The sequence below is a fragment of the Anarrhichthys ocellatus genome, unplaced genomic scaffold, assembly GCF_004355925.1.
Source record: "Anarrhichthys ocellatus isolate YVR2014 unplaced genomic scaffold, GSC_Weel_1.0 scaffold5, whole genome shotgun sequence".
In the NCBI taxonomy this organism is placed as follows: Eukaryota; Metazoa; Chordata; class Actinopteri; order Perciformes; family Anarhichadidae; genus Anarrhichthys; species Anarrhichthys ocellatus.
Genome location: NW_022280035.1, coordinates 3,495,069 through 3,515,882, shown reverse-complemented (window position 1 = coordinate 3,515,882; position 20,814 = coordinate 3,495,069). Strand labels below are relative to the sequence as shown.

The following is a 20,814-nucleotide window of genomic DNA, read 5'->3' as shown; positions in this document are numbered from 1 at the left end:
CTCTCTCTCTCTCTCTCTCTCTCTCTCTCTCTCTCTCTCTCTCTCTCGGTGCTGCTCTGGCACTGGTGCAGTGTTGCCTTGCAGAGCTTGTGAGTGCTAGAAATCAGATCTAGTTATCTAACATAGACACATACAAAATAAAGGAGGAGTGGTGTTCGCTTGCGGTTTCTCTGGGGCTTGAAGTGGTAAAAAAAATATTTTGGGTCGTATGTATGCTTTCTGAGGGGCAGAGAAAGCTAAAGGTGGTGGTTGTTCTTCATGTCTGGGCACTTCTTTTTGTATTTTGAGCCTGAATTTCCTTTTGTTGCGCTGCTGCTAATTGGTCCTCCAGAGGATTCATTTGTGTATGTTGGCAAGATGGATGACCAGAACTAAGTCGCTGCACTTAAGAGGAAAGGAAAACCAAAGTGAAATCTGTTTTGTTTGGTGTTCTTCAGTTTCTTTATCTTGCTTCATTTGCAAGAATATGCTTGATCATATCAGTAGATATTATTGTAATTATGGATCTTGAGTTACCTGTGAGAGATTTATCTTTTCATGTCTGTCTCATTCATCACTTCTTGTATTCTTTTGTATTTCTTGTTTGCCTCCTGTCTTGGATTTGTTTTTGCTGCAGCGGTTCTCTTTACTGACAGATTCAGGGCTGAGTTCCTCCAAAGAAATCCAAAGAAATACCAAATATAGGAGAGCTCACACACACAGTACCCACACTGCATCTGCAGCTCCTCTCCGTATTCTTCTCCTTATATGATTTTCCTCAATGGAAATAGGCAATTGTTGGGAACAAAAAGGAGCGTGTTTGAGTTATCAGCATATACTAAATTATTATTGATTATTATTGACATCAATAGAATTATTAATGTCAGATTATTAACAATTATTAATAATAACGAGGCACCACCCTGCGAACAGGGACCAATAACCAAACTATAGACTAAGTCTCATAATTAGTATTCACTCACAATGTCAATAGTCAAAGTACTATTACACATTAAGAGTGAAAGTGAAGGTTGAGTACGAGCAACAGACCACATATACAGCTATAATCACAATACACATGCACAAAGTTATCATACAGCTGCTCTTTAAAGTATAACAGAGTTTATTAAGCTCCAATAATAATGATCTAGTCAACTAATATCTAAAACTATAACAAAACTATACATTCATGAGCACGCTATCTAAAATCAACAAATTGTGGCAAGAGTGTGTGTGTGTGTGTGTGTGTGTGTGTGTGTGCATGCATGTAGTGTGTGTGTGGGGAGAGGCGAGAGCACAGCTCAGACAACGTATGATGTCGCGAGACTAAAAATGGCGAATATAAAGGTCTCGCATCTACACGTGTCTGAAGCAGTTAGCTCACCCCGGAGGTGGTTGGTTTTAGAAAATATTCATAATTATTATTATTATATTATATATATAATATCGTTATAATATAACATATATTATCGTTTCAGCTCTACAGGTTGTGATGCAATCATTTCAGTAAATAATCACAGGAAACCTTACAGGTTTAGAATAAAAGCCAGCAGCAGCACATCGTCACCTTTTTGACTTTGTGTAAACGTCTCTCTGTGTGCTTTATCTGTCGCTTTCAGCATAATTTGCGAGCCATCCGTGGAATGTGTCCTTAAACCTCTTACAATGAGAAATGATAGCCAGCATATATTTTGCTAATGAGGAAATGTCCTTGGAGAATAAACATGGGGAACAGAGGATGTATATGTGCTGCACTGTGGGGGATGATGGAATGGATCGGGGCCAGGCAGGAGAGAAGAGGAAGCAGTTGCTTTCTTTGTGCTATATTTGGTCTTCCAGAGGATGGCTGGTGTGGGAGAGCAGCAATTGTGTTGGAGATGCATGAATGTGTTCATGAATACAGACACGTATTTGCATACACACCTGCACACAAAGACTGCAGAACAGAAACACAGATGAAAGCATGAACAGAAGCAGAAGGTCTGCCTATGTAGCCTCATAGTAATATGCTTTAGTAGTCTTGGCAAGACTAGATGGAAATTATTATTCATTATTATTATTAATTACAACTAATATGTCAACCTCCGTCTCGCTCCTGACAGGGGTCGGCTGATTCGTACACCAGTAGGCCGTCGGATTCAGACCTGTCAGCAGAGGAGGACCGCGAGGCGTATCGGCGTGAAGCCGAGCGCCAGGCACAACTGCAGCTCGACAGAGCTAAGGTACGTCACACAGTGATTTACACTACCGCATACTGTAGCGTTAAGTCAAGTCCAGAGCCACTTGTGGGCCTCTGCTGCTCCAGAAGAACCTTCATATATGCCCTCAAATAAGGCTGGGAGGTATGGCCGAACTCTTCTATCCTGATATAGGCATTTCATATCTCGATAACGATATATATATACGATATATAAAGCTGGTTTTAGTGCAAAACATAGGTGGGAAACATTGTTTTGCAAGTCTCAAGTAAATCTCAGTCCTTGGTTATTAAGTCCAGAGTTGAAGCCCCTATATCAGCAGGTCCCAAGTCCAAGTCCTAAACTTTCTATTTTGAGTCCTGAACAAGTCATTGTGAAATTAGAAACAGCAGCAACAGCAGGTTAACTTTACTGATGGCCACCCATAACGTTAGCTGATGTTAGCATGCTCACCTCAACTTAATGGTCTTTGTGTCGTGTCAAATGTCAGACAAAGTTGGTTGAACATTTCAGTTTTTAGCCTCATGTTTAACGTGTTGGTGTCCGTTCTTTGTTGATCACCATATTGTCTTTATGTCCGAATGTGATTATTCGAGGTCGACCACGTGATTGGCTGCTGTCAGATGGATATGTAGTTGATCTGTTGTCTGAAAAACAAGGACTAAATTTGTTGAACTCTTTTTCTGCAATGTAATTTTTTAGGTCAAATCAAAAGTCGAGGCCAAAGCCAGATTCATGAGTTCACACCACTTATACATTTGTACTGCTGTTTCCATCGCTAACACATGTTTTTGTTATCTCTCAACAGTCCAAATCTGTAGCGTTTGCAGTAAAGACGAATGTGAGTTACTGCGGAGCTCTGGATGAGGACTGTCCTGTCCAAGGAGCTGCAGTCAATTTTGATGCCAAAGACTTCCTGCACATCAAAGAAGTGAGTGATTGTGTGTGGTCGATTACGATGAACCCCTTCATTACATTAAAACAACATTTATAGATGTGACACGGTTCTGGTGTCGCACTCAACAGAAGTATAACAATGACTGGTGGATCGGCCGGCTAGTAAAAGAGGGAGCAGACATCACCTTCATCCCCAGCCCTCTGCGACTGGAGGCGATGAGGCTCAAGCAGGAGCAGAAACAAAGGTCTGTTAATAGCATCAAACGTCTTCGGAGGACTCATTCCCGCAGTAAAAGTTTGATAACATAGTGTGTTGCTGTTGCAGGAAAACAGGGGGTAACTCCTCCAGTTTAGGGGACATGGTGACTGGGAGTTGGAGGACCACACCGCCATCTGCAGGTGAATGTAAGTACTACAAACCTCTCCCTTTAATTCTTTGCTGGAACAAAAAACGACTTTCCCCTCCGCTGTCTTCTTCTGTCTCCCTTCTTTCATTGATTGTTATTTTCTTGTTTTCACAAGCCAAACAGAAGCAAAAACAGGTAGGTTTGGGTACTTTATGATGACACAGCATGTGCTCATAATACGTAGTTTATTATTTTTAACTTTAAGTGACATTCTCAGAGTATCTACATGTCTTTAAAAGTGTCTTGAACATTCTGTTTTTTTGCCTGCCGTAGACAATAACATTGGTTAAGTATTTTATAAACGAGGTGATGGGAGACAGGGTACCTTTATATTACTTTTTTATCTATAAACACTATAAAATGTGAGTGGATTGTGGATGTAGGTGCTTTTTGTGGCGTAATTATGTTTCATTATTATTATTTCTAGTCACAGTAGTTTGGAAGATTATTTAGTAAAAATTGGTGGTATTAAAAAGTCCTCAATTTAATTCAATGGGCTCTGCAGAAACCATGGTTATGTAATTGCTTTTAGCTTTTTACAACCAACAAACCCAGGCCCCATCATTTCTTACCCCGGCTCTCTCTGTTCTTCGTCCCCCTCCCCTCGTCATCCCCTATTTCTGGCAGGAGCACGTCCCTCCCTACGACGTGGTGCCCTCTATGAGGCCGGTGGTCCTCGTGGGACCATCGCTGAAGGGCTATGAGGTGAGCCTCTCCTCCTTTAACCTCCAGCAGACACAGAATGACTGCCTCACACTCTTCACCGTTAAACCTGTTCCTGCACTGCCGCAGTTTGTTGTTTGAATCACAATCAACGGACCTGAAATAAGGCCGAGATATTTTACTTGTGAAACCTGTTCGATACATTTTCAATGAATCATTACATCTAAGTTATTATTTAACTTGTTGTCTTCTTATCTCCGTCAGGGGCCGAGAAGCAAACCAGAACAGTTTTCTTGATGTTGAATTTTAGATGTTGCGTGTACATAAGTAACTTTTTGAGAGAAAAACGTAATACAAATTTACGTTTGCATACATTTGTTTCATTAATTTTATTTATTAATAATTTATTCCATTTTTATTTTTACACTGATGTAGCCTAAAAGTTATATTGCACTCTCAAGAGATTAAAACTATAAATGATGCCCTGGAAAATATGTAACTAATGAGAAAATGATGAGATGAAGTTATTACAAATACAGGTGTGTGTTCACTTGTTTCACTTTTGTTTTTCTTTTACTCGTGAATTTACTCACTACTCACATTATTTCCATAAATATTTTGGAAGTCTTACTGTGTTGGTATCCTGACGTTAAATCAAAGCAAAACATAATTTCTTCGGGAAGTTTGTGTTCTGTCTGTTTAAAAAGTCTGTTTCTTACCTCTCTTCTTCAAGGTGACGGATATGATGCAGAAAGCTCTTTTTGACTTCCTGAAACACAGATTTGAAGGAAGGTCAGTAAAGTGGAGAGATGATCTCTGTAGTTATGGAAAGTAACTTAAAATGAAATGAATCTGATCAAGAAGTCTCACAGCATATTTGTTTCTCTCTCTATGTTTGCGGCAGGATCTCAATCACTCGTGTAACTGCCGACCTGTCTTTAGCCAAGAGATCTGTCCTCAACAAAAGACCCATAATGGAGAGATCCAACACTCGCTCCAGCCTAGGTGACTAAGCATGAAAGCTCCTGAAATCTTTATGGTACAAAGAAGCAATGAGTTTGAACTCAAATCGAACGTGTCTGTGTGTGCAGCGGAGGTTCAGAGTGAGATTGAGAGGATATTTGAACTCGCCAAAACCCTGCAGCTGGTGATTCTGGACGCGGACACCATCAACCATCCTGCACAGCTAGCCAAAACCTCCCTCGCACCCATCATTGTCTACGTGAAGGTTTCCTCACCAAAGGTACAGTAGGTCACTTCACTCGTAGATTAAGGCTGTCTCATCTTCCTCCACCTGAAACCTGAAACGTTACTCGAATGTTTTCTCTCAGGTGCTCCAGAGGCTGGTCAAATCCAGGGGGAAGTCTCAGAGCAAGCACCTGAATGTGCAGATGATGGCTGCAGACAAACTCTCTCAGTGCCCCCCTGTGAGTGGATGCTTTTCTTTCTAGTCCTATTATGTTCCATTGTTCCTAAGTCATATTCTCAAGGTGAAATAGAGGCACTGACTTTTTCTGTAACGCCATCACGAGGTTCGCATTTTGCGGTCTTAATTGAAATAACTCAACAACTATTGGATGTATTACCACGAGATGTGGTGTATACAGTGTACAGTTCAGGGTTTTGATAGCTAAAATGAAAGTACATGAGCTTACTGGCATGGGTAGAAAAGTCCAGACAGAAGCTGTATTGAGTTCAGCAGAAATGGGGCAAGGAAAGGTGCAGGAAGGCAGGTACAGAAGGGGTCTAGATGCAGGTCCAAGTAACAGAGAACAGATAACAGAGGGGCGAAAGAAATGACACTGAGCCGAAAAGCAACACTGCTGATGTGACAGGGAAAGAGTGCAAATGGGCCGGTTAAATGCCGCAGGGCTGATGAGGGAAAGAGGATACAGGTGAGCAGATGGGCGGGGAAGGTCAGGTGACTGGATTTGAGGGAAACATGGCTTCATATCATTAATATCTGAGCTGCCCCTGACCTTCCCCTTGACCCTCTTGCTCATATATCCGCTGTGCAAATGATTGTGGGGTCAGAATAGCCAGAAAAGCATGCTGGCTCGCGTATGGGATCGGATGTACTCGAACATCCTGGTGTTTTTGGCATACTGCACTATGTATTGGGACATACTACATCTGGCTGACGCAAAATCATAGAACACGAGGATGATTGATTCGTGTCACTGAGGGAGGGCTTAATAGTGACCTGCTTTATGGGGGAGGATTGCTATCTGACATAGCAGGTCAGATGGTGTTGGATAGTATGACCTTTACACACATTATAATAAAAAATACTACGTCCGTGGACATTTTGCTATTAACTTACACTATTTGCCAGCTGCACACCGTTACCGTGATAGTCAATGCTTTGGAAACTTTTGTGCCACTTACATTTGCACTTTTTTCAGCTGCCGGTGGTAAAAAAAAAAAGATTTAATTTCTCATTTTCTTTTTCTGTCATTTGTAGGATATGTTTGATGTCATTTTGGATGAGAACCAGCTGGAAGATGCATGTGAGCATTTGGCTGAATACCTGGAGATCTACTGGCGTGCCACTCACCTCCCAGGCAACACCCCTCTTAACCCCTTATTGGAGCAGACTCTGATGACCCCGCCTTCTGCCATCTCCAGCCTGCAGGTGAGTTTGTCTTCATCTGTTCAAAAAGTTTTAATATGGTGTTCATGACTCTATAAGCAGGAATCTCTGTTTTGAACATGTTGTGTGTTGTCACTGTCTTTACCAGCTCTTCCCATCTCAGATTCTCACTCCTTTGTTTTTATTGTCTCCAGTTGTCTCGTCTGTCCTCTCACTCATCCATGCTTAACATTTTTGCAGTTTTCTGAAACACAGGAATTAATTGAATGATCGCTTACAAAATTGGGTGAGTAGTAGGGTTTATGATCTATATATATGTATATATAATACTGTATATATGCATATTTATATTTATTTATATTTGCACTCTCAACCCCAACAATCCTCTTTTACACACCTGAACACAGATTACACAGCGGCTGAGACAGTGAATGAACAGCATTGTATTCATTCAGATCTCACCACAGAGAAGATGACGTGTTTTTTCTTCATTGCATCCTGCCTCCTTTCCTTTAGTTCATGGTCTCAGGTGAATCACTGCTCCTCAGGCTTTCTGGGAGAGTATAAAACGTCTGTGTAAGGCGTAATCATCAGACAATTATTCTCTATTTTCAATCGGTGATGATCCTTTTCCCGAGCATGCTTTGTGAATGGTGTCCCCGCCCTCAGCGGCACATAATGCTATCTTGAATGATGGCATATGATCAATGCTTCAATAATGTGTTCACCCAAACTAAATGCATAAACTGAGACCATAACATCAGCACAGTAACATTTCGTGTTCAACTGTTTCACCGGCATTTCTTTTGTTGGGTGTCTGTAGTATTAATCTGTGTACACGCAGACAAAACACTGTAAACTAAGAAGGACTTTGAAGAGACTTTACTAACACTGCAAACACTGTTGCATACCCAATTCACGTCAAAGCCCCTATGTATTGTACATTATATATTATTATTATTATATGTATAAATTGCAGATTATTACCGCTGCTCCTTGTCGTCATGATTTCCCACATGTTGACGTTTTAGAAACTTTCTAAAACAACATTTTTAAGAGAACAGTTAATTAGTTGTGTCTTGTGGCTTTGAACACTAGAAATAGAGACTCATAAATAGTTTAATATTAACTACCTCTGCTAACATGAACCAAAGGCTTTTCAGCTGTATTCCATTTATATATATGTAATGTACGGAAGAGTATCTGCAACAATTTTGTTATATGATAAATGTTTGTGTCGTTTTTAGCCTTAAATGTTTCCTATACTGTACAGCAAGTTAGTCATGTGCACATAGGTACTGTATACAAAAATAATCAATACAACTGAAATACAAGGAGTACCCGCATACTGGAATCATAGTTCCCTTTAATTTCATTAATCAGTAAAGTGAGCTGTGTCCTTTTGTGATTTATTGCCAAGTGCTGATTGTCAGATCTGATTTATAGCTCACAAATTCTGATGTTTGGCATCAAAAGTGCAGTGTTTATATTCTCACAGCTATACATACTGCATATGTATATATATACATACATATACACACAGGCATATACATAGTTATCTTTTTATCTTTAAACAACACTGACATGTCTATATCTAGGTTGAAAGAGTTACTGGTCGCTGTGATTGTTCCACCTGGTTGTACTGGGTGTGAAGAGATTTCTTCCAAAAGCGACTCAGATTAAAAGCATGAAATGGAAGATGAAATGAAATATTTGTGTAAATATCCCTCTGCTGCAGCTCAGCAAGGAAGCGCAGTCTGTGAAAACACAAAAAAACAGATTGTTGATTGTACTTGTTAAATGTGCTGACGCCTTTTATGAGCTCAAGGAGGGGATGTGTTTTCACCCAGAGGGGGCAAGAGGAACAATTGTAGCAACCAATAACTTTTTCAATGTACATTCGGGCATGTTAGTGTTGTTTTAAGATAGATTTCCTTTAAAATCCTTCTTGATGTAGTGTTTGCATTATTTTGTCTACCCTCTGTGTGTTTGCTGTCTATGAAAACTGGCTGTTACCAAAAAGTGTGAAGCTGCTCTCAGTGTTTTTTGTTTTTTTTACCCTCTTTATTTATTTCCCTCCCTCCATGACGACTCGAATCCTCCAGAACCAGAACAAGAACCAGCCGCAGCCTCGTGAGGCGGTGGGCCTGGAGGGTGAGGAGGAGGCAGGTGAGGAGGCCCACTCCCCCCTGGAGCAGGACAGTCTCATGCCGTCCGACGAGGCCAGCGACTCCCTGTCTCGCGGCCGGAGGGGGAGCCCGTGCCACAGGGAGGGCGGGGAGGAGGAAGAAGAAGAGGAGGAGGAGGAGGAGGAGGAGGAGGAAGAGGAGGAGGAGGACGAGTATGCCTCCCCCTGCCATGCTCGCACATACAGGGACATGTACCCCTCTCACCGTGGGCACACCGGCAGTGTCCACAGTGCAAACGGGCATGAGTCACATGACAGGCTGCTCCAACGCGAAGCTCAGCAAGGTCACAACCAGAGGAACAACCGCCAGCGCAGCCGCCCCTGGCCCCGAGACACCTACTGAAGAGTGAGGCCCCCAAGACACCTACTGAGGAGCTAGGCCCCTCCTCCGGCCTCCAGATCCGCATCGAGATCACCCCAGGCTGTCTTACGTTCCCAAACAAAATGGTTTTAGAGATGAAAAGCCCCAAAAATCAGAAACAGATGTCCAGTTTATTGAGTTCACAACTTTAGGTGTATTACAGTATTTCTCTCTTCCAGACTCCCAGTTTTGATTTATTTTTAGGGGACACGCTGACCTCTCCAGGGTCAAGTCATTCAGATTAAAGTCAACAGGGCTACTCACCTCTGCAATGGAAAGGTTTCAGGCTACCAGCTGTACGCAAACTCAAACTTTAGCTGCTTCGCCTAAGGTTTCTCTATTGTAGGATGTCTCATATGCTGGCCTTAAAATTCCTAAGACTTTTAACTATCTTTACTATTGCATGTATGAGTATAATTATTTTAAGACTATTTGCACATTAACGTCAGAACAGGAACTGAATGACCTTTAACGGTTAAACCAACGTAGGAATGTACTACTGTTGAGTCCATTTAACGGGAAATAGTAATGCATTTGATTACAATGTACTGAATGGCCACCTGGTTTTTGTTTCATGGCTACTATATTTGTTTGATTTTGTTGATATGGACTTCTTCGTTGTTTCAGAGAAATGTTGCCACCCATGTCAGTTTTTTACTCTGAAGACGGTGAATTGACACACACACACACACACACACACACACAGAGTTTATCACAATGTAAGTACGCGGTATGAGGCTGCAGCACAGCGTCAGCGTCACCTCGTGCGTTTTGGGCATCACTCGTCTTCGCTGTTGCACAATCACTCTCTTAACACCTCTCAGAAGAAGAAGAAGAAAAACAAAAGAACGGCCACAGAGAATGTAAACACAACTAAGAAAAGGGAATGTTTATCTTTTTAAAGGGTGAATTATTCGCCAAACTTGCTTGTTTACATCGAATCATTCACATATTATTAAGCACACGCTGCAGCTCCTCTTCAAGATCTTCAGAGAATGTAAGCTTGCATGCCTTTTTGCACCTCCAGCAACAAACCCCCCAACCGATCGCCCTGTAATTCGATTGTAGCACGTTATTGATTGTAGCATCCATAGTTTCTACACCTATATCTCACTCCCCTCGTGCGTCTTTGCCAAAAACATTGCGTTACGTCCTGCAGTTTGATTAGGTTTTTTTTTGTTTCTTTGTTTCTTTAACAAAGCAGATCCTCAGGTGTAAAGTCCTGCACACTTCATCGCGCTCCACTCGCACGTGACGGACGTGTCGCGCTCCTGGAGGACTCGTAGCAGCCGTGACATGACGTCATTCTGTTCCCGCACCCATTATAGTAGTTAGTCCGCGAGCCGATGAAGAGTTTGGGGGGGGGGTCGATGCTTTAGGAATCACTGGTTTACTGCTTCCATGTCTCACAGGTATCTCTTATCTAGTGTTCTGTATGTTTTGAAGACAAAAAAAAAAATCAGCATGATTGAGAAAAAAAAATCTATGCAAGTGTTGCATGAAATCGGATTGTTTCTTTTTACAGTTAAGTATTTCAGTAATGCATTGATTCTGATTCTCCTCGTTGTCTTGTAGTGATAGTCTTGTCTTTGGGGCTACTCACTCCTCACACCACTAACAACACTATTACTTAAAAATAATAAATCAGAATGCATCATTTTATTTATCCACAAACATTTATATCGGGGACTTTTTGTTTCTCTCTCTTTCCGCAACATTGGGTGGACCCTGGTGGTTGATGCACTTTTACAAGTCACTCACTTAGAAATTGTCCCAGATCAGGCCAGATTTATTTTCAATTTGTGATAAAAAAAAATTACAAGATTATTGTTAAATCCCTGCATGTTTTAGTTCACCAATTAGCTATTTTTATTATATTTTTGGCAGAGTATGTTTTTCAAAGCGGACCAATTCAGCAGCTGATAAAAGCAGTTGAGGTTTTTTCAATTCATGAAGCACAATTTTTACAAGGGTTATAATTTAGTTTCCTCTGTCTTATTCTGTACGCAATACTAAGCCTAACATTGAAAAACTTTAAACGCCTTACACCATCTGGACTTCCTCTTTTTGTTTTTGAGTAGATTCAACAAAAAAAACAACAAAAAAAGAAGAAAGAATTGCACTACATTTTTTTCGGGACGATTGCTTTGTGATGCAATAACTGCACTAAATATATTAACCGTGTATCCACCAGACTACCACAGCGTGCTAGCGTGACCCAACACGCCTCTTCCCTCTATTTATCAAAAGAGACAGCAAATGTGTAAAAAGTGAGACATTTCCTGCCTGATGCTGTATAGAATGCTTTCTATTTGAAAATAGATTTACAATGCTAAGTAAAATATGACTTAAAAACAAAATAAACATGACATTTTACGTACTTTTAATTGTGTCGTTTTTTTTTGTCTCACTTTTACACAATCCACTCTTTAGCGGTGCCTTGAACGTGTTTGTACAGACATTCATAGTAGTAATGACTTTCACAGGAGTAATGACTTTTCCTCTAGCGCCACCATGAGGTCGACATTTGTGCTCGTTAGTGACTGTAGTGGATGGATTGCCATGTAATATGATGCAGATACAGATTCTCTTCTTTAGAGTTAATCAGAATCACTTTGGTGATCCTCTGACTTTCTATATATGACCACACACAGTGGTTAACAGGGAATACACACTGGTGATTTAAAAGCCCCTGAAAACGTGGTTACACATTTCTGTAAATTCAAAGCAAAATGAGCAAATATCTAAATTAAAGTGCAGGAAAAAATGACTCAAGAGTTTACTACACAAAAACCCGTCTAATCTACTTTTTCAGGACTGTGCGAGTGTAGTTTGACCAGATTTGATCGACAGCCTCGGAACTCATCACATCTGGATTTTAATATCGGTGAGAAAGGACAAATGCAAAAAAAAAATCCCTCATTAAAAAAATGTCAGTAACTGTTCCAACTTTGGCAGAAAACACATCCATGTTTGATGTGGAGCCTCATCACCCTCAGTAAGAAGCTGACTGACAACACGTGTTTTCAGAGCCTTTAAAACAAAGATGGTGGTTGGCAGCTGTTGTCTATGAGAGATAATCTCACTGGTTATTCACACGGAGGTAAAAAAAAATAAAATAAATATCTTTAAACATCAGGCAGCATTGGTGGAACTCTGATTAAAAGCCTTTATTGGTTACATGGCTTGTTCAGAAATATAATTAATCAAGTCTGGCAGCTAAATTAAAGAACATACTGTCCATGAATACAATGTTTACCTTTATTTAGTGTTCCTAATTTATTGCTTTTTGGACTGTTTCTGATGTAAATGCTTTTGTTTGTTCATAAAAAGGTCAGACTCAGGAATTTGACTTGCCAAGCTCACAATAGTTTTGGAAATTGTTTTGTGAACAAGCCGTGTAGCCAACAAAGTGTTTAATCTAAACTCCACATCTCTCCCGCTCCTAAATGTTCAGGCGCTAGAAGTTTGCTCTTTCGTACAAGTTTAAAGATCTAAACCCTTTTTCTGCATCCCAACATTTACCCATTGAGCTCATCGCTATCGGAAAAAGAAAGAGAGAGGTATCATTATAGAGTCACGAGTCAGACGTCACCTCATACAAATGTTTATATTTAAAATGATGAATCACAATTTAGTCACAGGATGCATCTGAAGCTAAAGAAAATCACTTCTGGCATTGGTCTCTTAAACTGTGAGGAAATGGAAATTACGGTCAGCTGGTAATCAATAAAAACATATCACGTACTACTCATCTACACTCACATCCTGGCTGCTATGTATCACATCTGACTGAAGAGTAGCATCTACACCCTGCAGATCAGTCACATCACCTCATCCTTATAGAAGCAAAACAAAACGTGCATCACCGAGTCCACATTTATACTTATTTGAATGAATAGAAATATTCAAGTTCACACACATCGATGACAAACTGCCCACGTTTGAGTCTTAAAATCCCCAAACCAGTACGGTGACGAGTGCTGCACCAGTTAACACAACAGACTGGCTGAAAAGAGAAAAACAGGCCGACAGCGAGGGAGGCAAGGTGGAGAAAGAACCAAAAGAGATGGGCGTAAAATACCTGGAGACCAAATCCAGAATGCAAAACAGAGATTGTGTACAGTGACAACGTAAAGAAGCAGTTTGAGACTCTGCTGTGTGTGTGTGTGTGTGTGTGTGTTCAGCGTATTCAGTCCAATTTGTGTGGAAACAGTACGGATGAATCAGGCGAAGATGGTCTCCTCGCGTCTCTTCTTGGTCAGGATGGTTCCGGGTTTGTGCTGAGCTTCCGGGTGGTTGGTGAGCTCCGGAGGACAGGTGGAGACCGGGCTCTCCATGAAAGCCTGCTTCAGGTCGTAGAACACCGCCGCGTCCTCTTTGGTGAGGAAAGTCAACGCCATACCGCTCTTACCGGCACGACCCGTACGACCGATACGATGGATGTAATCTGCAGGAGGACGACGCAAAGGTATTGTTATGAATGAAAAGAAGAAATAAACACAGACAATAAAGAATAAACCAATGCTGAGAACGAGGCCTCTTACCTTCAATGTTCTTAGCCATGTCGTAGTTGAGGACCATGGAGACGTCGTGGATATCGATACCTCGCCCAGCAACGTCTGTGGCCACCAGGATGTCTTTGGCTCCGGCCTTGAGGTTGGAGAGCGCAAACTCTCGCTGCTCCTGGCCTTTGCCACCGTGCAGCGTGCAAGCATTGTACTGCGTGAAGCAGAAGACGACCGAGGTTACATCTTGTTTTATAACACGCTCACTATAGCAATGAATGTTAACGGGATGTTTAACAACATGAATTAGCACTCAACACAAAGTACAGCTCAGGCTCATGGGACTGTCATTACTTAAGTTATAAATTAAGTATGAGACAATACAATACAATAACAATCAGAAAACTTGACCATGTTGCACTAACTGTCATGGAAAATTAAACAACTAAAAGTTTTTTTTCTCCGAGCTTAAACTTTTGCTTATTTTAACGGAAACATTTGATGTTTGTGTCGAGTCCAGTCTACAGCGACTTACCCCCATCTTCTCCAGAGACTTGGCCAGCACGTCACAACCCTTCTTCTGGTTGACGAAGATGATGATGGGAGGCTCGAAGCCACGCGACAACACCTCCAGCAGCTTCTTCCTGCACCACACAGACAATGGAAAAAAAAAAAACGCTTAGTTTGACACTTTAACAGAGAGACACGATGTTCACAGTTTTTACGTTTGTGTCCGTCTCACCTCTTCTCTCCCTCGGACATCAGCAACACCTTCTGTTCGACTCTCTCGTGAGGTTTGCCGGCAGACCCGATGTACACCACCGCAGGACGTCTCAGGTAGCTCCTGGCCAGTCTCTCCACAGCTGCAGGCATAGTGGCTGTGAACATGACCGTCTGAAAAGGTGCAAAAGCAATAAAGCATGAAAACACAAACAAACAGTGAGAGCACCAGGCAGCAACACAACAGTCTTGTGTATAAATTATGTTTGACAGATGAACATACTTGTCTGTATTTATGTTTTCCAGATTCAAAGTTCATAATCATCTTCTCGGGGTCCTCTGCTTCGTCGGTGTCTGGTTTCTGATTGGTCACCGGGATGTACTCCAGAATCTTCTGGACGTCGGGCTCGAAGCCCATGTCGATCATACGATCGGCCTCGTCCAGCACGACGTAGGTGCAGCGGCCCAGAACCAGGTAGCGGTTCTCCAGCACGTCGATCAGACGGCCGGGGGTGGCAATCACAATCTGTTGGGAGGAGGAAAACACACAGCTGGTGAATGTGTGTCATTCATCTTAAGAATGTAATGGCAGAGTGGGCTTCCTGCCAAGAGACGCTGTTTTTGTTAAACGATAACGACATCTGATCCAAGGGCCTCTGCATTCACACCAGGTATTAATAAATCTACTTTATCTAGACGGGATATCCAGATAACATGAAACCACCTTATTGTTTTTTTCAGAATAGGTAAGGATACATTAATGTGCATCTGAAAAAACTATTTTACACACATAATTTGCTCAATATTTTCACCTCAGTAATGTAAAAAAAATAAAAATAAAAATCTCTGATAATGCAACACGTCAAAAGGTATTTCTGATTTTGTCTACTGTTCTTTTATTACTCTTGTTTTAAATAATCATGCTCCAAGTTGTGGAACTAAAATTCCCACAATACTTTGGGGTATTAGAGCAGGAAGTATGTTAATGTAGAGCCAAACTAAATTAATCAAAACTGAAAATTATTCACAGAGGGTATGCAAACAGACTTCAGTGCATTCAGGAGGTTGCTAGCTTTTCTGCACAAGTGTAACAGCTGAATGTCTGAATGTCTCACCTCACAGCCCATCCTGAGACGGAAGCCCTGGTCCTCCCTGGAGATTCCTCCAATCACAGCCACTGTGCGGATACCGAGAGGTTTACCGAACTTTAAGGTCTCCTCCTCGATCTGCTGCGCCAGCTCACGAGTCGGAGCCAGGATCACGGCATAAGGACCCTGGTCTGAGTCTTCAATCCTGCACGAACAGAGGAGTGTAGTAGACGGTTATGTAAAGTAAAATAAAAAGGTAGTGGGACCCTGTTGGTGTGTTCACTTGACGTGATTTGAGTGGACTGTGTTACCTGTCGATCTTCGGCAGCGTGGTGATCCAGACGAGCAGTGGAATGAGGAAAGCAGCCGTTTTACCGCTACCCGTCTCGGCCACACCAATGATGTCACGGTTCTGTAAGCCAATAGGAATGGCCTGCCTCTGAATAGGAGTCGGATCCTGGATTTCAAGAGAGAAAAGTCATCATTAGTCAGATTTTATGTTTTAATTGAAGCACTAAAAAAGCAGTGAGGATATATATCAGTTTATAGGTCAGTTAGAAGAAAATAGAAAAGGTAAAATAACATCACCACACAGGTCAAGTGGGTCCTACGTGACGATTGAGAGCGATCATTGTTTTTACCTTGTAGCCACAGCTGTCGATGACCTCCAGGATGTGGTCGGGCAGAGAATACTCCTTCCAGTTCCTGATTGGGTTGGGGATCTTTCCTCCCTTGGTGGTGATGCTGTAGTCCTCTCTGAAGATTCGCCAGTCTCTGTCCGTCATCTCGTCCAGCTTCTTCTGAGACCAATGTCTGTCGTCCCAGCGCTGCTTCGCTTCCTTCTTACGCATCTTTTTCAGCCTCACCCTGAGAGGAGAAGAGAGTTAGAATAATCGTGTATACTTCTGACGTTTTTGGATTGCATAAACACGTTATTATCTACCTTCCAGTCAGCTCTACTTATATACACGCAGTGTTACTATTTTGTATTAGGTTTAAAAACGTAAAGATGCTTTTGTTTGACTCACTCCTCCTGCTCCTTTTCTTCCAGCGTGCGTCTGTTCTCCATCAGGTCTCCGTAGAAGTGTGACTGATCTCTCTTCTGCTGCTTCAGGTCGATGCCGGCGATGAAGCCTCGCCCGTACAGCTGCACGTGGTGCTTCTCTTTGTAACTGGGAGACAGATTGGGAACATCACGTTGTTGAGACTGGTGCACATTCATTAACAACAAAAAAAAAACACCTGCTTCAATTCAGGGGATGCAATGTGGTGGCGTTTGCTCACATCGGGTTGTAGTCGACTGAGGTGTCTTCAGAAGCGTCCCACTCAAACACGAACTTCCTGTCATTCAGGTGGCGAGTTCTCCGGCGTTTCTTGAGCCCGCCGAGGTAACGCTCCTTTAAAAGTATTTCATTTGGTAAATTACATGATTCAAATGTTTAGTGTTAATGAACAGGTGTTTAAGAAGGACGACATTTTGATGTTTGCAATGCTTGAATACCAAAAGTTTACAAGTAAACTACACGCACACTGTTTTTAAGCTTTTGCTATTAGGACACAATATGTTACATTGTTGGCTTCATCCGTTTAAGTTATGGCTTTTATCGTTCAGGCAGAGGTGACACTCTTACACTTTATTACATTGTTTTTTTAAGAGATGACGGAACATTTGCCACAACAGCCATTTGATATTTGGTATCTGAATTTATGACGTTTGTGGGCGTGAGGGACTTTTCCTCAATTTAAATACATTTGTAAATACATTGACGAGTGCAAGCTCGAACCTCCCTACGCGATGATGTGTTAATGTCTCAGTGTATTTAACTTTGTGCTGTTAATTATTGTGACGGCATTCAATTGAGACTGTGCCACGTTTTTTTAAGTTTCACATCTTGCTCTCCTGTCATCATAAACATTCCCATTGGGAATGTTGGTGTTTACATGTTTCTGACCTCCCTTCATTTTCTCACCCAAAACTAATTTCACACTGAGCCGATTGAAAATCGTAAACTAGAAGGAGAAGCATCTCTTTGGATCTATTTTAAATTTTTGAAGTAATTTCTCCGCAAGGGATTCAAATGACAAGAGGACCGGGGAGTTTGGCGATCTGAATCAGGCTTTAGACTCAACATATAAAGTTGCCGGTCACCGCCATCATTTCCTCTGCTCTCCTTAATTTCCCCTGCGACTTACCTTGATGGCGTGGAGTTCTTTGCTTTTATCTTTCTCCTCTCTGAGCTTTTGTCTTCCATCATCATCTTCATTCCCATTGCTCTCTCGCTCCATTCGCTCTCTTCTCTCCCGCCTCTCCCTCTCCTGGGGGTCCTCTGTAAACACACAGTCTCGGTTCCCGTCATTATGCTTCTATAAGCTGTATGCAGATTGTTTAAAATGTAATACACCAGCATCTGATACACACCCATCATTTTTCTCCCCATGTCCTGGAACATCCTTCTCTTCTTCCTCTCATCTTCCAACAGCTTCCTCTTTTCCTCCGTCTGTTGCTCCCTCCGTTTCAGAGCCTCGGCTTCTCGCTCTGCTTTGGAGAGGAATTTGGGCTGGCAAGGATAAAATTAAAAAAAATTTAAAAAAATAAATAAATAAATAAAAAAACAGAAGAAGTGAGGGGAAACAAATGTGAACCTCAGGAAACTCACCTTCGCCTCCGCTTCCTCCTCTGCCTTCTTCTTGGTGAGAAGCTCTTCCAAAGATAAAGGTTGGACCTGAACAGAAGCAACGGGTCAAACATTAAAATAACCAAAGAAACGATGCAACGCCGTGAAAGATTCAGCCGAACCAGATCTTTACCTTTTCCTTCCTCTTTTTTTCATCTTCTTCCTCTTCTGTTTTAATATCCTTGTCTCTCTTTAACTTTTCCTTCGACTTGGGTGAGAGACTTCTACAAAAGAAAGTTAATTTAAACAGATGTAATCCTTCTTAATCAAAATAATCATGCTTTCATTATTTATTTTACTAATTACAATGTACCATTTCAAAACATTTTCCATTAAATAGTCATATGTTCAAGTTATTGTAAGGAACTTTTAACTGGTTATCACTTCCTCATAGCAGATTTAACTGACACTGTCGTGTATAAAACAGATTATTTGCGGTAAGACATCCAACATTTGTTTGGTTTGTGAGGCACTTCGGCATTAAAATGCCAATTCGAATATAGCGGACCAGTTTCAGTCATAATTACAACTTGGATGTTGGTGTGATTGTTTGGTGGTGGTTGGCCAAAGAAATTGTCTCAACATTTACATGTCATGTGATCTTTCACGTACCTGGACCTCTTGCGATCTTTATCACGCCGATGGCTGTCTCTGTCCTTGCGGCCTCTCTCTCTGTCCTTATCCCGGTCACGTTCCTTTTCTCTATCCTTGTCTTTCATGCGTCGGTCTCTGTTATCACAATACAAATCACATACAATGTCAACATCATCAAATACAACTAAAACAAGACAAATGCTCTGTAACTATGCAGGAATGATAATTAAATCTTTAGTTACCTTTCTGGTGACTTGGAGCGATTCCGCTCACGGGAACGATTGCGTTTGCGTGTCGGTGAGACTTTACGTTCTCGTGAGCGGCTGCGAGGTTTCCTCTCCCTGTCTTTGGTTCCTGAGGGTTCGGCATCTTTCTTGTCTGTGGGGTCGGCTGCCATCTGCAAACACAAAGAAAAACATGATAAAAAATATAAATGATAGTTACTTGACATTCACTAGGGTAGGCTTCTGATAAAGAATTGTACTCTATTACTTCTGAGAGGACATAAAGTAATGAACAGCCAACAGTTATGCTCTTATCTAACTCAAGCCATGCATGATGCATGACGGTAGTGTGAGCCTGATAAGTGAGAAGTGTATTTTGTTTTTTGTTGTAGTCTAAAACATATTAACTGTAACGCTCAGTGTCCGCATGCCAAAACGAAAAAAGATTTATGTTCCAACATTATTGAACTCTAAAGTTCATACAACAAAGAAAGCTGAGCAGAAGAAGAAATACATTATCAAAAGACCATAAATATATCAAACTATACCAATGGACACATAGTTAATGTATAAGAGCTTCAAGTAACTTCTTTATTTTCTTTTTAGCCTAAAACAGCAGAATGTTATGAGGAAATAACCGGGTGATTATTATCCACCTCGGTGTAATTAGGTGGATAATTAAGAGGCAATCATAAAAATCTAATTATGGAAGACAAAGTATTACAAGAAATGGTCACTAAACATGAGCCAACTACGTCATTCTTTAACATAAACTGATTGTGTGGTGCGTTTGCATAATCGTATAATATGAAATGTGATTTAATTGTTATGTTTTTAGTATTGTGTTTTACTTGAAAGAAAGACATTTCTTATTGGGGACTAGTAATGACTCCGCGGTTTAGGAAACATGTAAGTTATGTCAGCTCTAATCCATAAGGTTGCTGGCGTGTCCGCTTGAATTTTACATTGTCACGTTAAGTTAATTGAATTGAATTAGTATGACGGTGAAAGTTTGAGCCTTATTTTCGTTTACCGAAAGTTTACCGACATTATTAAGACTAAACATCTCATTTAGGACGTAAACAACAACACGAGTTACTCTGCAGAATGAATGCAGACAACTAGCTAGTGTTAGCATGCTAGGTCCTTACGTTAGCTAACAACTTAGCAAAAAGGCTAATTGTCTTCTATAAGCGGCCCAAACATGCAAAACTAAAACATTCCTCGAGTCAAACGACTTCATATCATTAAACACAACAGGGGGGGTTTGATATTTTACAACATTTACAGCTTACCTTGATAACTTGCCAAGAAAACACTTGCGATGTATGTACGCTTCAAGAAGACGCCATATCGCTTGACACGAGCGAATGCCTGCAAGGTTTGTGGGAGTTGTAGTACTGAGCGTTCCGTACAAAGTGCAGACAACGGCTGTCGCCACTACATTTCCCAGCCAAAGTGATGTTTTTTTCTCAGGGCCCCAATTGTTTGGTACATGAACAACTAAATGCCTGACTAGAAATACCGTTAGGCGGTCTGTGTATGACATTTTAGGCACAAACTATGGGCACAAGGTGGCAACCGTGTTACATGTTAGCACGATACAAATTTATATATTTAATCTAGCAGAATTTGTATTATACATGATAAATGTGTAGATTTTTTACAAAGGAAACAGAATAACCGTTAATTATTATTTTTTCTTTTCTTTAAAAAAAA

General features: G+C 41.2%; 2 protein-coding genes across 3 annotated transcripts in view; one reads left to right on the top strand and one right to left on the bottom strand.

Annotated features, from left to right (window-relative positions):
- Positions 1 to 9,943, top strand: part of LOC116381896 (voltage-dependent L-type calcium channel subunit beta-4) — a 19,004-nt gene extending 9,061 nt beyond the window's left edge. Inside the window, exons 3-15 of one of the 2 annotated variants that reach the window (XM_031844396.1) lie at positions 2,082 to 2,201; positions 2,986 to 3,108; positions 3,204 to 3,319; positions 3,400 to 3,479; positions 3,597 to 3,616; positions 4,109 to 4,186; positions 4,878 to 4,936; positions 5,049 to 5,149; positions 5,236 to 5,387; positions 5,476 to 5,571; positions 6,609 to 6,779; positions 6,978 to 7,023; positions 8,843 to 8,908. In XM_031844396.1, coding sequence (XP_031700256.1) covers positions 2,082 to 2,201; positions 2,986 to 3,108; positions 3,204 to 3,319; positions 3,400 to 3,479; positions 3,597 to 3,616; positions 4,109 to 4,186; positions 4,878 to 4,936; positions 5,049 to 5,149; positions 5,236 to 5,387; positions 5,476 to 5,571; positions 6,609 to 6,779; positions 6,978 to 7,007 — 1,146 coding nt within the window. In that variant the 3' untranslated portion in view covers positions 7,008 to 7,023; positions 8,843 to 8,908. Of the gene's footprint in view, positions 1 to 2,081; positions 2,202 to 2,985; positions 3,109 to 3,203; positions 3,320 to 3,399; positions 3,480 to 3,596; positions 3,617 to 4,108; positions 4,187 to 4,877; positions 4,937 to 5,048; positions 5,150 to 5,235; positions 5,388 to 5,475; positions 5,572 to 6,608; positions 6,780 to 6,977; positions 7,024 to 8,842 lie in introns of both variants that reach the window. The other variant, XM_031844394.1, reaches the window with a different exon arrangement.
- A 1,711-nt stretch (positions 9,944 to 11,654) lies between these two features.
- ddx23 (DEAD (Asp-Glu-Ala-Asp) box polypeptide 23) lies at positions 11,655 to 20,477 on the bottom strand. The gene is made up of 17 exons (XM_031844385.1): positions 20,391 to 20,477; positions 19,114 to 19,268; positions 18,890 to 19,006; positions 18,411 to 18,501; positions 18,260 to 18,325; positions 18,022 to 18,160; positions 17,796 to 17,929; positions 16,887 to 16,999; positions 16,631 to 16,774; positions 16,244 to 16,469; positions 15,914 to 16,059; positions 15,630 to 15,807; positions 14,798 to 15,040; positions 14,537 to 14,688; positions 14,330 to 14,438; positions 13,834 to 14,008; positions 11,655 to 13,736 (listed from the first exon to the last, which is right to left on the bottom strand). Exons 2-17 carry the CDS (start codon positions 19,266 to 19,268, stop codon positions 13,513 to 13,515), a joined length of 2,412 nt encoding a protein of 803 aa, XP_031700245.1. The 5' UTR covers positions 20,391 to 20,477; the 3' UTR covers positions 11,655 to 13,512.
- Positions 20,478 to 20,814: the final 337 nt, after the last annotated feature.

What these genes read in the sequence shown, in the direction of transcription:
- ddx23 (XM_031844385.1), bottom strand. Translation starts at nt 19,268, where the DNA reads ATGGCAGCCGACCCCACAGACAAGAAAGATGCCGAACCCTCAGGAACC. An exon ending in GTCTCAGGATGGGCTGTGAG is followed by an intron (nt 15,041 to 15,629) that starts GTGAGACATTCA and finishes TCCTCCCAACAG; the next exon opens with ATTGTGATTGCCACCCCCGG. An exon ending in GAAAACATAAATACAGACAA is followed by an intron (nt 14,689 to 14,797) that starts GTATGTTCATCT and finishes GCACCTTTTCAG; the next exon opens with ACGGTCATGTTCACAGCCAC.